The sequence below is a fragment of the Carassius gibelio genome, chromosome B9, assembly GCF_023724105.1.
Source record: "Carassius gibelio isolate Cgi1373 ecotype wild population from Czech Republic chromosome B9, carGib1.2-hapl.c, whole genome shotgun sequence".
In the NCBI taxonomy this organism is placed as follows: Eukaryota; Metazoa; Chordata; class Actinopteri; order Cypriniformes; family Cyprinidae; genus Carassius; species Carassius gibelio.
This window is the reverse complement of record NC_068404.1, coordinates 30,023,564-30,049,141: the sequence shown is the minus strand read 5'-3', so window position 1 is coordinate 30,049,141 and position 25,578 is coordinate 30,023,564. Positions and strand designations below refer to the sequence as shown.

General features: G+C 40.8%; 2 protein-coding genes and 1 long non-coding RNA gene across 41 annotated transcripts in view; 1 reads left to right on the top strand and 2 right to left on the bottom strand.

The window, feature by feature from the left end:
* LOC127964895 (NACHT, LRR and PYD domains-containing protein 3-like) overlaps positions 1 to 25,578 on the bottom strand; it is a 246,545-nt gene that overhangs the window by 85,559 nt on the left and 135,408 nt on the right. The gene's annotated exons all lie outside the window — the stretch shown is intronic.
* LOC127964887 (NACHT, LRR and PYD domains-containing protein 12) overlaps positions 1 to 25,578 on the top strand; it is a 397,699-nt gene that overhangs the window by 299,729 nt on the left and 72,392 nt on the right. For 34 of the 39 annotated variants that reach the window (XM_052565342.1, XM_052565357.1, XM_052565359.1 and 31 more), the window contains one exon: positions 19,855 to 20,028. The exons of 3 other annotated variants lie outside the window; for them this stretch is intronic. In XM_052565342.1, coding sequence (XP_052421302.1) covers positions 19,855 to 20,028 — 174 coding nt within the window. Of the gene's footprint in view, positions 1 to 19,854; positions 20,029 to 21,293; positions 21,364 to 25,578 lie in introns of all 39 variants that reach the window. 2 more of the 39 variants (XM_052565369.1, XM_052565375.1) reach the window with 2 other exon arrangements.
* The window catches only part of LOC127964992 (uncharacterized), a 118,956-nt gene that overhangs the window by 34,674 nt on the left and 58,704 nt on the right, over positions 1 to 25,578 (bottom strand). The window lies entirely within an intron of this gene.

The following is a 25,578-nucleotide window of genomic DNA, read 5'->3' as shown; positions in this document are numbered from 1 at the left end:
TCAGGATTATAATAATATCAAGCTCTATGGATTCTTCTAGAATCTTCAGATTAATTCACGGATTATTTACAAATTAATATGCAAAATTAGGCGTTCAAGTTGAATGATAAACAGGATTTTATTTGTGGCTGATGTTACAGTTTAACTGGTGTCTGTGTTAAATTGTGACTTCGTCGTCGTCGTTGTATGTAAAAGATTGTTTCGTCCATTACAATTAATCTTTCGCACTACATGATGCTGCTATTATTGTAAAGTGCGTCACTTTTGGGCTGAGTTGAATTCATCTAGAAAACAGCTCTGGTTTCAGCAGACCTCGTCCAATATCGCCAAACCACATTAGAGCTGTAATCGGGCCATAAAAGTTAGGCCCGACAGGTTTTGGCCCGAGCCCAACAAGTACATTTTGATTGACCGCTTTTTAAAAGCCCGAGCACGTTTAAAGCCCGACATTATTTAACTAAAGAAGACCACTTGGAAGTTGGAATAAAGAAATAAAATAAGTCCTCTGTGACGTCTTAATATCTCAGCACTCTAAATAGCTCATTCAGCCTATAAATAGACCAACGCACGAAAAAAAAAAAAAAAAAAATAACCAGTTAAATTAAGATGGGTATTTGGCAATAACGAAATTAAGATAAAGGCCGGACATTTAATAAAAGAATAATGCCAACATTAGCGTAAAACACTCTGTCCACATTATGCATTTAAGACTCAATGAATATTCATTTATCATTTGAAAAACCTTTACTCACAGAGATTAGACTGGCCTACATGTTTATGTGGAGGAACATTATTGAATCCACTGTAGATGTCTAGCTTCAGCGTGTTCCTGCGCTCACTGATGGTGGTCCTCATTCATTCATTATTCTCATTATAAAAATAGTCAAAACTTTTCCACAACTCAGACTTTGCTTTAGTTGCTGGTGTAACCAAAACTTAATCGCCAGAGGCAAGCCTCCATTTCACCCACTCAGCCTCCATTTTCTCATCTTTCTCGCGCTAATCGAAACATCACATGCCCGCTTGTATAGATCTACATAGTATTCAGATATAAAGCTCATAGAGGAAATAATGTATTAGTCCTACAGTTATGGCATATAGTGATATTTAAACCTGAAACATGTTCATAGACTAGACAGTAATAGCAGTAGTTCTAGTGTTTTATCATGAAGAACAGTTAATAACACACTTACCCAGAAGTGCAGCTCAGAATCAGTTTATAGTTGTTTGGCTGCTTTATAATAGTCTTGTAGAGCTTTTCTTTCGTATAGACACTGGGTTTTTCCTCAAGATAAATGTAGTTTGAACTATTTGTTTGGATGCTTGACCCCTGTATGACTGAGAGCGCGGGTCAGAAAACCTCACAGCATTGCTGTGTTTATTAGTGGAAGACAAACTGTCTTCTGCTGGCAAACCATTCACACATGTGGAGAAGGCGTCCGGATCAGATGATCATGGTGTAAATGTGTTTTGCCGTCACATCTGACTGATGCTGCAGATTCTCACTTTCTGTCATCATCACTTTTTACAGCAAAAGAGTGTGATATTTCTGTGTGTTTTCTCAGGATCTGCGGTCAGAGATCTTCATCTCCTGATCACAGCTGTGTGTCTCTGAAGAGTGACGGATCCATGGGTAATCCTCCTGCCCTCAGTGATGAAGCAGTGACCTCTGACCCCAGGTGAGGATAATTGTGTGGTGATGATTGAACTGCTTTATGGGAGTCAGAAACACACACTCCTCGTTGGTTTGCCAGCTGACGCGTTGCCATGTACCAGCCATTAAATGTGTGGGACACCAACTCCGTTTTCTATCTCTTTCTTTTCATGGATTTGATGAGTTATCTGATTCAAAGCGTTACAACTTTTTCACTGACTGCAAGCTCTAATCCTCTTTTGTGCGCACGTGTGTGCGTGTGTGTGTGTGTGTGTGTGTGAAACGCGGTGCTGAAGTGAAACCGAATTATAATAGGCCGCCTAATAAAAATAGTTATTATTATTATAATTTAATACATTAATAGGAGAATGAGCCTAATATCGCCTTGACTATTGACAGATACATCTGACTATCGTCGATACACGATACTATCGACTATCGGCACAACCCTAGTGCCCGGTTTTTCTCTGAATGTGCAGCGCTCAGATTTACAGGATGTCTGGGAAAAGTTAATTTCAGTAATTCAACTCAAATTGTGAAACTCTATTATTAAATAAATTTAATGCACACAGATTGAAGTATAAGTCTATACGTTTAAGTCTTTGGTTCTTTTAATTGTGATGACTTTGGCTCAATTTTAACAAAAGCCCACCAATCACAATCTCAACTAAATGCTGTTTTATAACAAAGTTCGGGAGGAACAGTCGCAGTTCATTAACCTGATTAACACAAGTGGAGACCAATCAGTAATCAACTCATGACAAGGTATAAATAACAGCAGAACCTATCTCTGTTCATTGACGGTTTTCAGCATCCCGGTTCGCGCTGTCCGTCATCTTATCACAGACGAAATTTTCCTTCCAACAAGGAGATCCATACCGGCGATTTCTCAGATCTGCTACTTTGCTGACCATGATCATTAAACACGGCCGTTGAGCACCATCAAACGTCATCGCGACAGCTGCTCTTCTTGCCAAGCCACACGTCGTGGCCAATAGACCGTGCAAAGTTCAAGCTCGCCTCGCTTGACACCACAATTGATCCGATCAAGACCGGGCTCTCTTTGAGCGCTGGAATCGCAGCAGCAGCAGGCATTCAACCAGCCCGCTCCTCAGTTCTTACCGCAGCAAGCCTCTTTCACTTCCCGCAGCGGCTCAGCCTTTCACCGCGGCTTTTTCCGGCCGAGGCGCAGTTTGAGGCCGCCTCCTCTAGCGGTGCAGACCGTGCGTCATAAATCAATACATTTTCAGATGAAGACGGTAAATACAGGTTTGCGGCCAGAAGTAGTGCGAGAGCCGCGTGGAGTTCCGATCACATATGTATGTGGAAATTCAGATCCAAATTGAGCCTCGGATGCGTTCAAATATTTAAACTTCTGCGACCAGGCCGTGTGCAAACGCCCGACGGGATGTGATCTTTCGGTGCGAGGGCAGAATTACCTATATTTTGTTAACCTTGACATTATTCTTCAACATCATTTATGTAAAATGGTGGTTCATAATAATTATGGCAGAAATAATTATTAAACCATTATTTACGTGATTAGCCCCATAAAACCTACTGTTTTTATTTAGGGGGTAATCTGATTTGTGACGATGTATTCATACATTATACATTATATTCATTCAAATTATTAACTTTACCATGGTGAACATGTCAAGGTAACAGTTAGGGCTACTGCACGACCAGTTTGAAAGTTAAGCACGCCTGCCGCGAGAGGGAGAAATGCGACAATCGTGTACAAATGTCACGTGCTGTGGAAAGGAGGCTTAAAGTTTGTTAAATCAGGCCATGAGGTAGTCATCATCCACACTGAAATGTTCAAAGATATCATCTGCCTTACCGTGCATGTTTAAACCTCACTGAGGTTTTACAGACAAGTTTCATGCAATTATCCTGGCAGGACCAATTTTCTTGGGGACATATTTCACCATCTACTGGCGTGATCATTATACCCTTGTTTTGCCGCAGGACAGCAGTGTGAGTAAATTCTGAGTTTTTCTAGGACCGTAATATGAAAGCATGCAAGTAAATATCGTTAGAACTGCTTGTAAGTGAATAGCACATAACTGCAATTAACGTTATTGCCATAATCATGTCTGTTGGTATGTTTTACAGACATAATGATTTTCATTGCATAATGATTCCCATAGTTTTCAGAAGCCTCTGTTTCCACAGTCTATACTACAACGTGAAACCAGTGTTCCAGATGTATCCATTAGTGCTAGTGATGTGTCGTTCGTAAACGAATCGTTCTTTTTGAACGAATCTTTTAGGTGAACGAATCTTTTAGGCGAACAAATCGTTCATGTTATCCACGGACTCATATTTCTCGTTCAGTAAAGTTCCTCCCTTCATAGCAGCGCGGCGCTTTAAGCAGCGCATGCGCAGCTCAGTGAACCGGGTAACAACCGTTTCATCCTGTCAAAGAATTACTCAACATCGAGCCGATAGCCTTCGAGTATGAGATGTGACAGAGTATGTGATTTGTTGAATGTAGTAACGAATACGCCCTTCAATGAACGAGTTTCATATGAGTCTGAACTAGATCTAGAGATCTTATCGTTCGTGAGTGAAATGACTGAACTGGCACACTTGTCATTCGTGAACGAACTGAATGAACGGATACATGTCGTTTGTGAATTAAATGAACTGGCACATAGCTTATCTTGTTCGCGAACAAAATGAATTAGAGTAAACTGGGTTAATCTGCTATTTTAGCATGTCAATCTCGAAAATGCAAAGCGCAGTTATAGGTACAGTACTGTGCACATACGCTCGTTTTGATATTTAGCAACTCCACGTTTAATCCATAGACCGTAAAAGAAAGGTTAATCCCCGATTTATGGATGTGAATATATAATATACAAACTGTCTGACCAAACAATTAAAATGCTAAATAGGCAAGAAACCCTGTGCTTTGTTCATCTGAACAACTCAATTAGACTTCATATATTGAACGCGATTATACACACATTTTAATAAAGCCAGATCAGTTTTTGTAACAAGTGAATGCGTTCGTTGACGTAAGACATAACACATAATACACTCTTTTGCCACCTGCTGGCATATTCTGTGTAAAACGAAGAAATTATCTCTGAACTAATCATTTTGTTGAATGAACCGAAAATGAACGAATCTCTAGAAAGAATCATAATTTCCACCACTAATTAGTGCTGCAACGACGCGTTGACATCATCGCTTACGTCGAAAAAAAAAAAAAAAAAAAAAAAAAAACACGTCGACGCGCGTGCAATGCGTGGACGCGTCACACTGTTTACATCTCGCATAATGGCATACAGTGAATGAAGAAGTTGCATTCTATCACAAACCGAGACCACTGTTATTAAAAGTATGAGAATACTTTAAACAGAGGACAAATAAAACGTCTCTTTGTTCCCTTTGCAAAACCGATATGGTGTACCACGGCATCACAACTGCGATGAGCGAGCACCTCAGAGGAACATCTAGGCGCTCTCCGGTGTCTCCATGCAATTTAACTGGTTACCCTGTGATCTGGTGACCAACTTCCTGGTTCAGGTCTGATATTCTTGCGCTGCGGCATCCTGAAAAGTTGAGATGTTTTCAACTCGATGCGGTGCAGACGCGCCTGAGAAGGAGAAAAAAATAAAAATAAATAAATAAATAAAAAAGACGTGATGGGTGAACGGCCGCTTAAAAGACAGCGCGCCACGAGACAACAGTCACAAACCACCGAGCTACCCAGAATCAGCTCCAGATCTCTGGAAACCATGCTAAACCTTGCAGAACCATAACTACATTCTATGGTCATGATGCTAAAGAACATTTCACGACGTCTCAGACAACGTCAAGGAGGGGGAACTCAGGGCCCAGTGGTTAGAGAGTGGACTCCTAACCCTAGGAGCAGGGCACCGAACCCCCAGCTGCACCCTGGGCACCGCAGCATAAATGGTTGCCCACTGCTCCGGGCGTGCGTTCACGGTGTGTGCGCGTTCACTGCCGTTGTGCACTTGGATGGGTTAAATGCAGAGCTGCTTCCACAGGAGCCTTTTCCATATCTCCCCATTGCCGCAGCAGTGCCTGCTCCCGCAGGAGCCTTTTCCGTATCTCCTCACTGCCGCAGCAGTGTCTGCTCCCGCAGGAGCCCCTTTCGTATCTCCTCACTGCCGCAGCAGTGTCTGCTCCCGCAGGAGCCCCTTTTGTATCTCCTCACTGCCACAGCAGTGTCTGATCCCGCAGGAGCCTTTTCTGTACCTCCCCCAGATATATATAAAAAAAAAAAAAAAAAAAGTCATCATGTTGAGCCATTTCACTGAAATAAGCTGTTCAGTTTTCACAATAAGCGACGTGAATTTCAATAAGGGTTTATGATCAGCTTTGATGCCCCACATTCCCAGTTGCATTAGCCTCTGCACAATACGCCGTTTTCAAACATAATAAAAAATTTTAATATAAAAGTCTCTCAGCGGACGCAGTAAATATTTATCCGTTTCCACTGCCCGTCCAGCGAGCACCAGTCTCTCAACGGACGCAGTAAATATTTATTTGTTTCCACTGTCCGTCCAGCGAGCACCAGTCTCTCAGCGGACGCAGTAAATATTTATTTGTTTCCACTGCCCGTCCAGCGAGCACCAGTCTCTCAACGGACGCAGTAAATATTTATTTGTTTCCACTGTCCGTCCAGCGAGCACCAGTCTCTCAACGGACGCAGTAAATATTTATTTGTTTCCACTGTCCGTCCAGCGAGCACCAGTCTCTCAGCGGACGCAGTAAATATTTATTTGTTTCCACTGCCCATCCAGCGAGCACGAGTCTCTCAGCGGACGCAGTAAATATTTATTCATTCCACTGTCCGTCCAGCGAGCACCAGTCTCTCAACGGACGCAGTAAATATTTATCCGTTTCCACTGTCCGTCCAGCGAGCACCAGTCTCTCAGAGGACGCAGTAAATATTTATCCGTTTCCACTGTCCGTCCAGCGAGCACGAGTCTCTCAACAGACGCAGTACATATTTATTTGTTTCCACTGTCCGTCCAGCGAGCACCAGTCTCTCAGCGGATGCAGTAAATATTTATTTGTTTCCACTGCCCGTCCAGTGAGCACGAGTCTCTCAGCGGACGCAGTAAATATTTATCCGTTTCCACTTTCCGTCCAGCGAGAACGAGTCTCTCAGCGGACGCAGTAAATATTTATCCGTTTCCACTGTCCGTCCAGCGAGAACGAGTCTCTCAGCGGACGCAGTAAATATTTATCCGTTTCCACTGCCCGTCCAGCGAGCACCAGTCTCTCAGCGGACGCAGTAAATATTTATCCGTTTCCACTGTCCGTCCAGCGAGCACCAGTCTCTCAGTGGACGCAGTAAATATTTATCCGTTTCCACTGCCCGTCCAGCGAGCACCAGTCTCTCAGCGGACGCAGTAAATATTTATTCGTTTCCACCGCCCGTCCAGCGAGCACCAGTCTCTCAGCGGACGCAGTAAATATTTATTCGTTTCCACCGCCCGTCCAGCGAGCACCAGTCTCTCAGCGGACGCAGTAAATATTTATTTGTTTCCACTGCCCGTCCAGCGAGCACGAGTCTCTCAGCGGACGCAGTAAATATTTATCCGTTTCCACTGTCCGTCCACCGAGCACGAGTCTCTCAACGGACGCAGTAAATATTTATTTGTTTCCACTGTCCGTCCAGCGAGCACCAGTCTCTCAGCGGACGCAGTAAGTCCATCCAGCAAGCACTAGTCTCTCAGCGGACGCAGTAAATATTTATCCGTTCCACTGTCCGTCCAGCGAGCACTAGTATATTTATCCGTTTCCACTGTCCGTCCAGAGAGCACCAGTCTCTCAGAGGACGCAGTAAATATTTATCCGTTTCCACTGTCCGTCCAGCGAGCACTAGTCTCTCAGCGGACGCAGTAAATATTCATCCGTTTCCACTTTCCGTCCAGTGAGCATGAGTCTCTCAGCGGACGCAGTAAATATTTATTCGTTTCCACTGTCTGTCCAGCGAGCACCAGTCTCTCAGCGGACGCAGTAAATATTTATTTGTTTCCACTGTCCGTCCAGCGAGCACCAGTCTCTCAGCGGACGCAGTAAATTTTTATTTGTTTCCACTGTCCGTCCAGCGAGCATGAGTCTCTCAACGGACGCAGTAAATATTTATTCATTCCACTGTCCGTCCAGCGAGCACGAGTCTCTCAGCGGACGCAGTAAATATTTATTCGTTTCCACTGTCTGTCCAGCGAGCATGAGTCTCTCAGCGGACGCAGTAAATATTTATTCGTTTCCACTGTCCGTCCAGCGAGCATGAGTCTCTCAGCGGACGCAGTAAATATTTATTCGTTTCCACTGTCCGTCCAGCGAGCACCAGTCTCTCAGCGGACGCAGTAAATATTTATTCATTCCACTGTCCGTCCAGCGAGCCTCAGTCTCCCAGCGGACCCAGTAAATATCTATTTTTCATTATTATTTTTCTTTCCTCTGTCTGTCCAGCGAACCTCAGCCTCCCAGCGGACACAGAAAATACCTATTTGTCTCCTCTATCAGTCCGCGAGCACTAGTCTCACAGCGGACTCAATAACATCTATTTTTCCACTGTTTGTCCAGCGAGCACTAGTCTCCCAGCGGACGCAGAAATATCCATTGATTTCCCTGTCCGTCCAACGAGCGCTAGTCTCTCAGCGGATGCAGTAATTATCTAATTCCTTCTACCTGTCCATTGGGCCTCAGTCTCCAAGGGGACACTGTAAATACATATTTTTTCCTCTGCCTGTCCAGCGAGCACTAGTCTCTCAGCGGACGCAGTATGCATCCATCTCTTCCTGTTCTTCGTCCAGCAAGCCCAGTCTTCCAGCGGACGCAGGGACATAATTCGTCTCCCATATCTGTCCAGCGAGCCTCAGTCTCCCAGCGGACGCAGTAATATCTATTGGTTTCCTCTGTCTGTCCAACGAGCACTAGTGTCCCAGCGGACGCAGTAAATACCTATTCATTCCTCTACCCGTCCAGCGAGCCTCAGTCTCCCAGTGGACGCAGTATGCATCCATCTCTTTCTGTTCTTCATCCAGCGAGCCAGTCTTCCAGCGGATGCAGGAATATAATTTGTTTCCTCTATCTGTCCAGCGAGCCTCAGCCTCCCAGCGGATACATTACGCATCTAGTCAATATATCATTACACCTCGCAGGCAGACGGTGGAGCCCGTCTTCCCGACATCGTAACCGCTTCTTCCTCAACTATTAACCAACAGGACCTGCCTGCTCCTCTACTTCTGCCAGAGGCAATGCGAGATCTCCTGGTCAAACGACCATACTTCTAAAAACGTCAGCCCGCCAAATCTCTGCGTTTTGGGGGGTTCGTAGTCTGGCGGCTGTCCTTTTGCTCTCTTGTTTTTGGGGGAGTACTCTGGGTTCGGGCCACATCCCGAGCTCGGAGCCCTCCACCCGGACAGCACGCCAAATACGCATAAACTTACGGTATTAATATACGTAGATGTGAACTCGTGAAATGCTGTTTTATAACAAAGTTCGGGAGGAACAGTCGCAGTTCATTAACCTGATTAACACAAGTGGAGACCAATCAGTAATCAACTCATGACAAGGTATAAATAACAGCAGAACCTATCTCTGTTCATTGACAGTTTTCAGCATCCCTCCTCCACCCCATTTCTCCTCACTTATAGATCCATCTACTCTTACCACAACCGGGGGGAGTACTCTGGGTTCGGGCCACATCCCGAGCTCGGAGCCCTCCACCCGGACAGCACGCCAAATACGCATAAACTTACGGTATTAATATACGTAGATGTGAACTCGTGAACCAGAATACTTCATAAAACCAATAAAAAAAAACATTTAGTGAATTATTGGCCTTCTGGAAAGTATGTTCATGTACTGTACATGTACTCAATACTTGGCAGTGGCTCCTTTTGCTTTAATTACTGGCTCAGTTCAGCGTGTCTTGGAGGTGATCAATTTTTGGCACTGCTGAGGTGGTCTGGAAGCCCAGGTTTCTTTAACAGTGGCCTTCAGCTCATCTGCATTGTTTGGTCTCTTGTTTCTCATCTTCTTCTTGACAATAGCCCATAGATTCTCTCTGGGGTTCAGGTCTGGTGAGTTTGCTGGACAGTCAAGCACACCAACACCATGGTCATTTAACCAACTTTTGGTGCTTTTGGCAGTGTGGGCAGGTGCCAAATCCTTCTGGAAAATGAAATCCGCATCTTCAAAAAGCTGGTCAGCAGAAGGAAGCATGAAGTGCTCCAAGATTTCTTGGTAAACTTGTGCGGTGACTTTGGTTTTCAAAAAACAAAATGGACCAACACCAGCAGATGGCATTGCACACCAAATCATCACAGACTGTGGAAACTAACACTTGACTTCAAGAAACTGATCTATGAGCTTCTCCACCCTCCCTCCAGACTCTAGGATCTTGGTTCCACTGGTCAGCAGTCCAGTTCTTCTTCTCCTTAGCCCAGGGAAGATGCCTCTGATGTTGTCTGTGTTTCAGGAGTGGCCTAACAAGAGGAATACGACAACTGGAGCCAAATTCCTTGACACGTCTGTGGGTGGGGGCTCTTCTTGATGTCTTGACCCCTGCCTCAGTGTATTTCTTGTGAAGTTCTCTAAAATTCTTGAATGGATTTTGCTTGAAAATCCTCATAAGGCTGCGGTTCTCTTGGTTGGTTGTGCATATTTTTCTTTCAAACTTTTTCGTTCCACCAAACTCTCTGTTAACATGCTTGGATACAGCACTCTGTGAATAGCCAGCTTATTGGCAATGGATTTTTGTGACTTACAATCTTTGTGAAGCGTGTCAATGATTGTCAGAGACCATTTTGAAGGCTCAGGAAAACTTTGCAGTTGTTTTGAGTTGATTAGCTGATTGGCATGTCATCACATTTTAATTTGTTGAGATTGTGATTTGGTGGGTTTTTGTTAAATGTGAGCTTAATCATCACTTAAAGAAATGGAGCTCAGAATCAGTTTTTCTTCCATATAGACACTGGGTTTTTCCTCAAGATAAATGTAGTTTGAACTATTTGTTTGGATGCTTGACCCCTGTATGACTGAGAGCGCGGGTCAGAAAACCTCACAGCATTGCTAAGAGTTTGTTTATTAGTGGAAGACAAACTGTCTTCTGCTGGCAAACCATTCACACATGTGGAGAAGGCGTCCGGATCAGATGATCTTGATGTAAATGTGTTTTGGCGTCACATCTGACTGATGCTGCAGATTCTCACTTTCTGTCATCATCACTGTTTACAGCAAAAGAGTGTGATATTTCTGTGTGTTTTCTCAGGATCTGCAGTCAGAGATCTTCATCTCCTGATCACAGCTGTGTGTCTCTGAAGAGTGACGGATCCATGGGTAATCCTCCTGCCCTCAGTGATGAAGCAGTGACCTCTGACCCCAGGTGAGGATAATCGTGTGGTGGTGATTGAACTGTTTTATGGGAGTCAGAAACACACTCAATACACACAGACATTCGACACAATGAGCACATGAGCTCCTACATTAACAAACACCAGGAGCACAATGAAAATGTGATAAATATGTATGAAATGTCATGAAAATATCTAATAATGTGTCTTGACAAAGCAAAAAACTTTATCCATAATGTGAGACTTTTAATTATAAACAAACAGAAATAAAGCAGATTCATATTTTGAGCACAGGTGCGCGAGAGAGAGCCTACGTAATCACCAATAATAAAAAAATATATACTTTCAAACATACTGATAAACTAACTTTAAATATAAAAATACCGTATTTAAAACAGCTAGTTCATATATATATACATATATATATATATATATATATATATATATATATATATATATATATATATATATATATATATATATATATATATATATATATATATATATATTAGTGGTGGGCATATATAAATTTTTTTAATCTAGACTAATTCCACTGTGATCTTGAAATTAATCTAGATTAAAATGCCTCATTCAAATTCTTTTGAAGGCATTCAGAATATGTGAATTACGCAAATAAAATTGACAAACAGTAAGTCTTTGAGAAGGGGTTTATCAAGCTAGGTGGTGCATTAGAAAAGGGGCTCATCTCCTGTTTCCAAAATGCATCACAAAGTGCTTGAAAAAACTGTAAACTTATTCCACATTGCACAAGGTCCAAACAACCTTACGCCTGTTTCACACCAATGTTTACGTTTTTTTTTTTCAAGTTTGTAGGTGTCAACGTACATAAACCAAATAATTAAATGTAAAATAGCACTGGATAATCTTCAATGTAAAAATGAAATATACAATCAAACCTACATTTATTCAGACACCTTCAACATTTCTCACATTATTACACTTTTGCTATATATATATATATATATATATATATATATATATATATATATATATATATATATATATATGGTGTTTTTGATTTGACTGTTGAAACTGCAAAGTAATTCAGTCAAGAGCAGTGAGTGATTTTCTTTTATTTTCTTGGATTAACGTTACAGCAGCCAGTAGCTAAATTAGGTGCGGTCCCTTTAAGAGACGATGAATGCATCCAATATAATATACATCCCATTTTTTCCCCAACTGTTTACTTTCAGTTAAGAAATAACTGACAGTTTTTTCGAGCATAATTTCCAAGGTGAATATTTTGATATTTTATATAACTGAATGGCTGAGGACAGCCTAAAAAGATGCTCAGGACAGTTGACAGGCTGCGCATCGTCACGAAAGCTTATCTTTTTCACGTGTTTTTAAGCCTTACTGCTTATCGATTTAAACATTAAAGCATCCAAACACAAGACGCGTAAAAGCTGAACAGCTGAGTAGCTGGTTACTCGTGCGATGTGTTCGGTGCACACGAGAGAGAGAGAGAGCCGCGTATCACGGAGAGCGACACTGAACCAAGCTCTCTTCTGCGAAGTTCTCCTCCAACATAAATCGCAGTTTGAAGAAACAAAAAGATGTGAAAGAGCCCAATTCAGCACCACAGTGTTCTGGTGTTCAGGGCTCATGCAGAGAAAGGTGTCTCAAAACACTTGAACAGAGAATTTACTTATTTTTGCTCTTCTGCCGTCAAATACATAGAAAATAAATTATGCTCGAAAAAACTGTCAGTTATTTCTTAAGTGGAAGTAAACAGTTGAGAAAAAATGTGATGTGTCTTATATTGGATGCGTTCATGGTCTCTTAAAGTTACCGCGTCTAATTTAGCTGCTGGCTGCTGTAATGTTAATCCAAGAAAATGCAAGAAAATCACTCACTGCTCTTGACTACTTTGTAGTTTCAACAGTCAAACCAAAAATTATTCAGACACCAGATATATATATTTTTTTATATATAGCAAAACTGTAATAATGTGAGAAATGTTGAAGGTGTCTGAATAAATGTAGGTTTGATTGTATATTTCATTTTTACATTGAAGACTATCCAGTGCTATTTTACATTTAATTATTTGGTTTCTGTACCATGACACCTACAAACTTGATAAAAACTTAAACATTGTGTAAATGGCACAAATAAATAAAAATAAATGAACATACAAATTAAACAATTTCAAACAGGGTCCACTTTTTCAAGCACTTTGTGATGCATTTTGGAAACAGGAGATGAGCCCCTTTTCTAAAGCACCACATAGCTTGATTAAACCCCTTTTCAAAGACTTACTGTTTGTCAATTTTATTTGGGTAACACACATATTCTGAATGCCTCCGGCAGAATTTGAATGAGCCATTTTATTCTAGATTAATCATGATTAATTTCAAGATCACAGTGGAATTAATTTTGATAAATAAGTCACACCTGACTATAAGTCGCAGGACCAGCCAAACTATGAAAAAAAGTGTGACTTATAGTCCGGAAAATACGGAAGTAAACAAACTGTGTAAATCATTACTAATAAATTGTAGGAACAAACCGAATGCATGTAGCGGTTGGCCTTTTGCTGTAGAGATTTTCCGTTTATTACACACAGCAGGCACTCTGATTCCATGTTTGGGGCACATATATATTATTCGTATGACACACAAACACAAGTAGACAAGACCTGCTAAGTTCAAAAGCAATGCCCGTGTCACATCGCCTCTGCTCCTGCTACAAGCAGTTCGGCCAGATCTGCATCTGCCTATGAATACTTCGACCTATTGTAACATACCCAGTGGCATTAGACAAGTCTCCACTACAATACTGTCACCGCGATTGCAGAGAGGCACACGGTCAGAAGACGAAGCTGTCTAGAGTGGTAAAAATATCCCGCCTCGTTCCCTGCAACACTAACACGCCTGCTAATTTTGCGATGAACACTCCGACCCCGGCAAACATTGTTCACACCACTGACATTGGGCAAAGGAATCACCGTTTGTGCTTGGTGATTCCCCTTCTGAATCAGGGTCCGCGAATAGAAGTCCCAACACTTCATTGCGGGTTTATTGAAGCTTTACTGATGCCATTAGATAATAATAATAATAATAATAATCTTATGCCAATACTCGCTGACGTTGACAATATTGGTCAGATAAAATAGCTCACTCTCACACAAACTCCGCTTTTTTCGCACTGATTCAATGCGATCTAGCTCGAAGATTTTGTATAGAAGCATGAAGTTTTTTTTGAGTCATAGATGAAGTATTACATGTCTGCTATCTGGTGCAGGGGTCGCATGAAATTTGACACCCTATTTGACAAAATCGGCTGTTTTATTCAGTGCCGCATCTTGTCGAGTAAACTCGACCGTGGTGCCAAGAGGGTTAATAAAAGCCCACCAAATCACAATCTCAACTAACCAGAATACTTCATAAAACATATAAAAAAAACATTTAGTGAATTGTTGGCCTTCTGGAAAGTATGTTCATGTACTGTACATGTACTCAATACTTGGCAGTGGCTCCTTTTGCTTTAATTACTGGCTCAGTTCAGCGTGGCATGGAGGTGATCATTTTGTGGCACTGCTGAGGTGGTCTGGAAGCCCAGGTTTCTTTAACAGTGGCCTTCAGCTCATCTGCATTGTTTGGTCTCTTGTTTCTCATCTTCTTCTTGACAATAGCCCATAGATTCTCTCTGGGGTTCAGGTCTGGTGAGTTTGCTGGCCAGTCAAGCACACCAACACCATAGTGAAGTGAAGTGAAGTGACATTCAGCCAAGTATGGTGACCCATACTCCGAATTTGTGCTCTGCATTTAACCCATCCGAAATGCACACACACAGAGCAGTGAACACACACACACACTGTGAGCACACACCTGGAGCAGTGGGCAGCCATTTATGCTGCGGCGCCCGGGGAGCAGTTGGGGGTTCGATGCCTTGCTCAAGGGCACCTAAGTCGTGGTATTGAAGGTGGAGAGAGAACTGTACATGCACTCCCCCCACCCACAATTCCGTCCGGCCCGAGACTAGAACCCACAACCCTTCGATTGGGAGTCCAACCCTCTAACCATTAGGCCACGACTTCCCAAACCATGGTCATTTAACCAACTTTTGGTGCTTTTGGCAGTGTGGGCAGGTGCCAAATCCTTCTGGAAAATGAAATCCGCATCTTCAAAAAGCTGGTCAGCAGAAGGAAGGTCAAAGTGCTCCAAGATTTCTTGGTAAACTAGTGCGGTGACTTTGGTTTTCAAAAAACAAAATGGACCAACACCAGCAGATGGCATTGCACACCAAATCATCACAGACTGTGGAAACTAACACTTGACTTCAAGAAACGGATCTATGAGCTTCTCCACCCTCCCTCCAGACTCTAGGATCTTGGTTCCACTGGTCAACAGTCCAGTTCTTCTTCTCCTTAGCCCAGGGAAGATGCCTCTGATGTTGTCTGTGTTTCAGGAGTGGCCTAACAAGAGGAATACGACAACTGGAGCCAAATTCCTTGACACGTCTGTGGGTGGTGGCTCTTCTTGATGTCTTGACCCCTGCCTCAGTGTATTTCTTGTGAAGTTCTCTAAAATTCTTGAATGGATTTTGCTTGACAATCCTCATAAGGCTGCGGTTCTCTTGGTTGGTTGTGCATATTTTTCTTTCAAACTTTTTCGTTCCACCAAACTCTCTGTTAACATGCTTGGATACAGCACTCTGTGAATAGCCAGCTTATTGGCAATGGATTTTTGTGACTTACAATCTTTGTGAAGCGTGTCAATGATTGTCAGGGACCATTTTGAAGGCTCAGGAAAACTTTGCAGTTGTTTTGAGTTGATTAGCTGATTGGCATGTCATCACATTTTGATTCATTGAGATTGTGATTTGGTGGGTTTTTGTTAAATGTGAGCTTAATCATCACTTAAAGAAATGCAGCTCAGAATCAGTTTATAGTTGTTTGGCTGCTTTATAATTCTCTTGTAGAGCTTTTCTTTCGTACAGACTGGGTTTTTCCTCAAGATAAATGTAGTTTGAACTATTTGTTTGGATGCTTGACCCCTGTATGACTGAGAGTGCGGGTCAGAAAACCTCACAGCATTGCTAAGAGTTTGTTTATTAGTGGAAGACAAACTGTCTTCTGCTGGCAAACCATTCACACATGTGGAGAAGGCGTCCGGATCAGATGATCATGATGTAAATGTGTTTTGGCGTCACATCTGACTGATGCTGCAGATTCTCACTTTCTGTCATCATCACAGTTTACAGCAAAAGAGTGTGATATTTCTGTGTGTTTTCTCAGGATCTGCAGTCAGAGATCTTCATCTCCTGATCACAGCTGTGTGTCTATGGAGAGTGATAGATCCATGGGTCATCCTCCTAAACTCAGTGATGAAGCAGTGACCTCTGACCCCAGGTGAGGATAACCATGTGGTGATGATTGAACTGTTTTATGGGAGTCAGAAACACACTCATTACACACAGACACTTGACACAATGAGCACACGAGCTCCTACATTACCAAACGTCAGGAGTGCAGTGAAAATGTGATAATATTTTGAAATGGTAAACATGCTGTATAACATTGGAAAAAACACATTGATTAAAAACACATGAATGTTCGTACACATTTACACGCATCATGAGGAACAATTTTTAAGGCTTTAATGTTTGATGTATTTTCAAAATATATTTTTTTATATTTAACAGTGTTTCAGATATCTCAGATGTCAAATATATTTCTTAACAAGATACATTTATGTTAATGGCTATACATGTGGTCTGAAAATAAACATAAAAAGGTCTCGCTCGTTCCCATGTACCTCGGCCCCGCCCCACTTGTCACACATGCTTCTGTTAAATTTGGACTAAATTAGATGGACCAAACAAAACACAATGTTAAACACAGATTTTTGGTCTGAAAGAACTTGATTTAGCCCAAGAAATTATGTGCTGGATGGGTTAAATCACCTTCAATGAGACATTGTCTGGCTTTTAAATTTAAAATTAAGATTTTATAAAAAAAATAGATTTTTTTTTAAATAAAATTATTTTTGAATAATTATAACCATAAAGAATTAAATCTGTTTTGTTATAGTTCAGTTGATCAGAAGAGATGTGTGTCTGTGAGGAGTGAGGAGTCTATGAATCATCCAGTAGAGTTTAAGAGTGAAGATACAAACGCTGATCTCAGGTAAAGTTTTACATAAATATTATTACAGCAGGCCATTTTATATTATCAAAACAGTGTCTATAGTATTTGTACTATAAATGGATAATTATTCTTTTAAATTACTAAAAGATATATAGGATATTATAAAAGTGAAGATACAAAGACTGATCTCAGGTCTAACATTTCTGTAAAATATTATTTGATTATGGAACCGAATACATAAAATACACTGTGCTCATTAGCTTATTTAATAATGCAGTATGTTAATTTTCCAGACATGAAGTCCTCAACAGGTTTAGATCAAATCTGCTGAAGAAGTTTGAGCGTCTGTATGAGGGAACAGCGACACAGAGAAACCCAACACTCCTGAATGAGATCTACACAGAGCTCTACATCACAGAGAGTGAGAGTGGAGAGATCAGTAATGAACATGAGGTGAGACAGATTGAGACACAATCCAGGAGAGAAGCAACAGAGGACACAGCCATCAAATGCAGTGACCTCTTTAGACCTTTACCTGGACAAGACAAAGCCATCAGAACTGTGCTGACAAAGGGAGTCGCTGGCATTGGAAAAACAGTCTCTGTGCAGAAGTTGATCCTGGACTGGGCTGAAGGGAAAGAGAATCAGGACGTCCAGCTCATATTTCCACTTCCTTTCAGAGAAATCAACCTGATGAAGGACCAAACACTCAGTCTTTCAGATCTTCTTCATGTCTTTTTCCCTGAAACTAAAGAAATGGAAATATCCAGTGATGAATATAAAGTGTTGTTCATCTTTGATGGTCTGGATGAGTGTCGTCTGTCTCTGGACTTTAAGAGTAAAGTGAAACTGTGTAATATATCTGAATCAGCCTCAGTGGACGAGCTGATGATGAACCTCATTGTGGGGAATCTGCTTCCCTCTGCTCTCATCTGGATCACCTCCAGACCAGCAGCAGCTGATCTCGTCCCGTCTGAGTGTGTCCATCGAGTGACAGAGGTACGAGGCTTCAATGAGCCACAGAAGGAGGAATACTTCAGGAAGAGAATCAGTGATCAGAGTCTGGCCGACAGGATCATCTCACACCTGAAGTCATCAAGGAGCCTCTACATCATGTGCCACATCCCAGTGTTCTGCTGGATCTCAAGCGCTGTTCTGGAGAAGATGTTGAGTCGAGCAGAGAGAGGAGAGATTCCCAAGACTCTCACTCAGATGTACACACACTTCCTGATCCTTCAGACCAACATCAAACATGAGAAGGACTATGAGAAGAAGACAGATGAAGACATGATCCTCAAACTGGGGAAAGTGGCTTTTCAGCAGCTTGAGAAAGGAAACCTGATCTTCTATGAGGAAGACCTGAGAGAGTGTGGCATTGATTTGACAGAAGCATCAGTGTACTCAGGATTGTGCACTCAGATCTTCAGAGAGGAGTTGGGCTTGTATCAGGGGAAAGTCTTCTGCTTTGTTCATCTGAGCATTCAGGAACATCTAGCAGCTCTATATGTGCACCTCTCCTGGAAAAACCACAACAGAAATGTGTTTGAGACAAACACCAAACATAAATTATGGTCTAAAGTGAAGAAACCGTTTCAACTCAGTTCATCAGAACATGTTTCATTATCTGAGCTGCATCAGAATGCTGTGGATGAAGCTCTTCAGAGTAAAAATGGACATCTGGATCTTTTCCTGCGGTTCCTTCTGGGTTTGTCAGTGGAGTCTCATCAGATTCTCCTACAACAAATAATGAGACTGAAAAGAAGCAGCTCTGACAGCAATGAGAAAACAGTTGAGTTCATCAAGGAGAAGATCAGGACCATTGAGTCTCCAGAGAAATCCATCAATCTGTTCCACTGTCTGAATGAACTGGGTGATCGTTCACTAGTGGAGGAAATACAACAGTATCTGACATCTGGAGGAATAAAGGAAGCCAAACTCTCTTCATCTCAGTGGTCAGCTGTAGCTTTTGTGTTGTTGACATCAGAAGAGGAACTGAATGAGTTTCGTCTTGATAAATTTGTTAAAGGAAAGAATAAGGCTGAAAATATGAAAGTTCTTCAGAAGCTGCTGCCTGTGATTAAAGAATCCAGATCAGTTCAGTAAGTATCACTAAGAACAATCACTTCACTGTTAAAACATGAAGAAAATCACAGTTAAAGCTCAGAAATCTTCAGCGCCGCAGATGTTGTCCAGAGTTTAGTGCTCAGTATTTAGACGTGTTTTATATTAAATCAGTGACACTTTTAGATTCAGAGACACAGAAGTGGCATATCAATTATTTATTTATTAATATATTATTATAAAAAAGGAATTTAAGTAATTGTCATTTTTAAAGGCATCATGAACTGCCTCAGTTTTTTATTTTGTATCATTCTCTGAGATCCACTTATAATGTTGTCAAGCTGATCATTACACAAGCTGTTGTTTCGTCAGACTGTCTTCAATATAAAATGTTTTTAGACTAATGACTCAGTTTTGTGTTCTGAAACTTACAGGATGTTTTTATAGTACAGTGTCCTCTTATGATTAAGATCATGACCCCTTTAAACTACTCTTGTGTAACAAAGTAATATTATTTATCTTAAATCAGACTCACGTTTTTGTTCTTTTACATTTTAAATCTCAGTCCAGTGATTCATCACACATTGATTTGTTCTTTCTCTTTACTAATGGATTCACGGCTAAACTGATCTGATCTGAGAGAGTGAAGAGTGTGTCATTGTTCTCTACAGGTTGAGTTATTGTGACGTCACAGATGAAGGTTGTTCTGCTCTGACTTCACCTCTGAGATCAAACCCCTCACACCTGAGAGAACTGGATCTGTCTTGGAATAAAATAAGAGATTCGGGAGTGAAGCGTCTCTGTGCTGGACTGGAGGATCCTCACTGTAAACTGGAGAAACTGTGGTAAGATTATATATGACACACTGTAAAATATTTGTGAAGTGAAAAACAAATCACCCAGAAAGCCAGAAAACACAATGACAAGTCAGACAAAATGTAAAAAAATAGCTATTGTTTGTGAATGTAATACTTCCTACTGATTGGATGAGACTAGGGGTGTCGTGATATACCGGTATTGATGATAACTGTGATATTCAAAGCAACAATTATCGATATCGTGTTAATTTAATGTGTGATGGTATATCACAATATTTAAAATGTACAGTTCTCTTATGATAATAGCACATGTAAATACTCCAGTGTCAGTACCTGGTTGAGCTCCCAGGTGGCAGTATTGTGCCTCAACACTGACACTGTCACACAAGAAGAAGACGCAGAGCTCAGAGGAGAGCCGTGTTCATCAAAGTAAAGCCGGGCTCACACTACAGGAGTTTTAAAATCATAACTGTTCAGCACACACATGAGGAGAATCTTTGCAGATTATCTATATTAAACATGCACACACTACAAGATTTGAACATCCAGGCACATCACACACTGCAAGATATTAAGATTATCACGCCAGAGGGAGGACCTCACGTGATCTCACGCAGAAGATCATCACTGAATTGTATTTATTTTTTTAAGCGTGCTAGCTTTGTGCATTCACCCGGTGCATTCATACTGAGGCGATTTCACGCTTGTGCTTCTTTCTCCTTACAGTTCTTATGCGTTTTTGCCATATTATACAGGAAGTTATGTTACTACAAAATGTCAAGAAACAGTTTTCGCTATCTCCACTATCCAATATTATACCGGCATTGATGATAACTGTGATATTCAAAGCAGCAATTATCAATATCGTGTTAATGTTGGTTGCAGTGCTATGCACTTAATGCCTCATCTGCGGTCTTTCTTTAATAAGGTTCATTAGTTAATGTTAGTTAATTACATTAGTTAACATATATAAATAACATAAATAATAATGAACAATATTTCCATAGCATTTATTAATCTTAGTTCATGTTAATTTCAGCATTTACTTATGCATTATTAAAATCACAAGTTGTGTTTGTAAACATTAATGCACTGGGAACTAACATGAACAATGAATAACTGTTTTTATTAACATTAACAAAGATTAATAAATTGTGTAATAAATGTATTGTTAATTCATGTTAGTTAAAGCATTAATATTAACAAATGACATTTTATTGTAAAGTGTTACCATTAATATTTATTCATCATACTGTTGAACTGACAGTATTTTCTCTCTTGTTATTTCATAGGAGCTTTAAAGAAGTGCCCTGTGTTTATCAGTATCCTTGTGTTCGATGGGTGAAAAAGAAAAACTTAAAGGTGGGGTGAAATGCTATTTCATGCATACTGAGTTTTTTACACTGTTAAAGAGTTGGATTCCCATGCTAAACATGGACAAAGTTTCAAAAATTAAGTTGTACGTTTGAAGGAGTATTTCTGTTCCAAAAATACTCCTTCCGGGTTGTCACAAGTTTTTTCATCAGAAAGTTTTTTTCGAGTATGGCTCTGTGTGACGTTAGATGGAGCGGAATTTCCTTATATGGGTCCTAAGGGCACTTCTCCCGGAAGAGCGCACGCTCCGTATAGCAGAGCACTGAGAGCACAACAGACTTCACTGATCAGAGCAAGAGACCGAAATGTCACAAAAGAAGTGTGTTTTTGGTTGCCAGGGCAAGACAACCCTGCACAGATTACCAAAGAAAAAACAGCATTAAGGGACCAGTGGATGGAGTTTATTTTTACAGAGCATCAACAGAGTTGTGCAAGTGTTTGTGTTTGTTCCCTGCATTTCGAAGATGCTTGTTTTACAAACAAAGCCCAGTTTGACGACGGATTTGCGTATCCTTTATTTCTTAAGGATGATGCAGTCCCAACGAAAAAGGGTCACGATTGTGTGTTGGAACCACAGGCGGTGAGTAAAACTGCTTAAAATATCTCTGCCTCCTTGTTAGTGCGTCCGCCTCCCATCGGAGACCCGGGTTCGAGCCCCGCTCGGAGTGAGTCCTTGCTGCTGCTGCTCTCGTTCAGTTTCAGCCTTCACAGCCATCACAGCTTCCAAACGCTGTCAACGCAACTGGCGCTCGTGATTCTTAAGCTCCGCCCACACGTCACGCCTCCAGGCGCTCGTGTTTTTCCGGGAAAAATCGGTACAGACTATCTTTCTCTTATGAATATAATAAAACTAAATACTTTTTGGAGTTATGAAGGATGCAGTACTACTCTATAGGTACTCAAGATTAACATGATATTGAGTGAAAATGAGCATTTCACCCCCCCTTTAATAAACAAAGTAAAAAATAATTTTGACTGATATCCCCCCCCCAAGGTTTCTATAGATATCACAGTATATCGATATTGTGAATTCTTATGACAACAATAAGTGTAATATGAAACATCTAATATAGTGACAGCCCTAGATGAGACAACTGTCAATCAAGAGACAGAGATACAGAAAGTAAAACATTGTGTGTCTTTGTTTCTTGTTCATGTGTGGACTTCTGTGTTCATGTTAAAGCTGTTTCTGCATTAGCAACACCTTTAAATGGATTCTGTTACACTACGTGCTAATAGCTTGTGTTGTTAGCAAAGGCTTACATTTACATTTAATCATTTAGCAGACACTTTTATCCAAAGAGACTTACAAATGAAGAAATAGACGCAATCAAATAAACAAGAGAACAACAACAGTATACAAGTGCCATGACAAGTCTCAGTTAATCTAGTACAGAACACAGAGACAGGTTTTTTTTTTTATAAGAGGTTAAGTTCTGGTGAAAAAGTCTTTAGATGTTTCATGAAAGTGAGTAAAGACTCAGCTGTATGAATTGAGATTGGGAGGTCACTCCAGCAGCTGGACACAGTCCAGGAAAAGGTTCATGAGAGTGATTTTGAATTTCTTTGGGATGGCACCACAAGGTGTCTTCAATTGCAGAGCTCAAACTCCTGGAGGACACATGAGATTGAACAATTGAGTTTAGGTATGTTGGTGCTGTGCCAGTGATCGTCTTGTAGGCAAGCATCAATATCTTGAATTTGATGTGAGCGGCTACTGGTAGCAGTGTAACCTGATGAGAAGAGGAATAACGTGAGCTGTTTTTGGCTCATTGAAGACAACCCTCGCTGCTGCATTCAGGATCAATTGCAGAGGTTTGACCGTACATGCAGGAAGAGCCAGGAGAGCATTACAATAGTGCAGTCTGGAGAGAACAAGAGCTTGGACAAGAAGTTGTGTGGCTTGCTCTGACAGGAAGGGTCTAATCTTCCTAATGTTGTATAAGGCTTGACTGTTAGCAGACAAAATTACTAAAGAAAGCAGTCAGATCAGTGAGAGAGTAAGAACAGTGGTTTTTTGAGGAGACCGACCCGAGTACAAATCTGCATTTCTTCTCATTTACTCCAGTGTATATGAGCTCAGAGAGGTGTTTATATTAAAGAAAACATAAGAAAATATTCAAAGCACTGAAATAAAAATGTCTAGAATGTATATAATTAAATATAGATGTGTTGTCCTGGTGTTGATCAGATGTTCTGGAGAATCAATCACATGCAGCTCATATTGTTCCCAAACTCAGAAGCGTGAGTCTCTTCCTGCAGCTTCAAGAACAGCTTTACTGATCAGCAGCTTCAGTGTGATTAGGAGCAGGTGTAGGGGACTTTAGGAAGAGAAAAGACACCATCTGTTTATAATCAACAGAATCAGAGAAAGAATATCGAGCATCGCGTTAGTTCAGTCAGGTCATGTTAGTCACGCTTGCATCAGCTGACAGTCAGCTGTTCCTGACGTGTACCAATCCAGTCTTGACACCGATCACCTGCGGTCTATTTAAATTCCCATTATTCAGTGTCTCTCCATCGCAATTGCAATTAACTCCCTCCTCCAACCCCAACTCCTCCAACTGAACCTGTAATCTGATCTAACTTGTTCTTTCTTTACAGTGTCTTCATTGGAAGCAGTCTCTATGACCTTTTGTTTACAACTCATGTACTTGAGAATTGTAATTATATTTGCTTATAATGGTTCTGTTCTGTACCCCAGGGGGGTTTGTCTTGCTGCTCTCCCCACTCTGTCCAAGCATGGCTGCATGGACAGAACATAACCATACCGCCAACACTAACTGTATGCAATTATAATTGTCATTAAATATACTTGACAGAAGTGGTCCTGATTGAAATGTTATTACCTACTGTTTTGTAAAGCACTGCAGTACATTGAGGTGTGAGTACTATCTGCAAGTATGAATAATATCTCAGAGTGAAGGAGATCTCAGGTTCTGGTATCCTTGAGTGATGGAGAAACACACACACACTCTCTCTCTCTCTCTCTCTCTCTCTCTCTCTCTCACACACACACACACACACACACACACACACACACACACACACACACACAGCACTACTCTGTACATATGTAGGCTGTAGGTTAGGATCCCCACTGAAACGTGTTTCTCGACCCGGTGACTTTTAATGAATGATGCTGAGAATCTGAGATTGGTAATGCTGTAATAAATTCACAACGGTTGTGCTGTAATTATATAATAGACTGTAGTGTGTCTGCTGTTACTGTACTGTTTCTGGTTCTGATTCACTGTTAGTGCTGCGCTTGGTTTGAGACGCTTTAATTTGCATTTGGGAACACAACATTCGTCATTAGAAACATTTATAAATCTGTTGTTGTTTACAAAGAAGTTTAGTGTCACACAATCCTTCAGAAATCATTCTGATTTACTGCTCAAGAAACATTTCTGATTATTATCAATGTTAAAAACAGTTTTGCTGCTTAATATTTTTGTGGAAACTATGATATCACTCAGACATTTGTATAAGATTTAAAAAAGAGAGAAATTAATCATTTTATTCATCATTCATGAAAGTGACAGTGAGTGAAGATATTTAAAATGATTTATATTTAATAAATGCATTAACCAATTTAATTAATATATTGATAAATGCAAATAAATGCTGTTAATCTAACTTTATATTTATCAAAAAAATAAGTGCTTCATCATTTTTGCACAAAATATGAAGCAGAAAAATGTTCAACATTGATAATAATCAGAAATGTTTCTGGAGATTAAAATAAATTGTAAGAATTTCAAAAATATCATGTGACACTGAAAACTGGAATAATGATGAAGAATATAGAGCTCGGGCGTAGACGTTATGGAATGGTGCATTGTGGGTAACGGCGGCCATTTTAGAGGCATCGCAAAGCAGGTTTGTAATAAGATAATAAATAGCCGGTCTCCAGAAAAAGTTATAGAGCGTGACAAAAAAAGTTGCCTAAACCTATACGGACAAACTTAATAATGAAGCCAAACAACGCTACTTAAAAAAAAAAAAGAGGTTGTAGGCGGAATCGATCCCTATGAACACATGAAAGTTTACCAAGCCTCAGTTTCCCTGATAATTTCTCCTACCGGGTTTGTGGAGTGAGCGCTTACACCTCCGATCAATTAAAAAATTTAAAGTCACTGGAGGCTCACTTGCAGCTCACAAATGGAATTGCAAATTAAACGTGGAGAAAACAATCGTTCT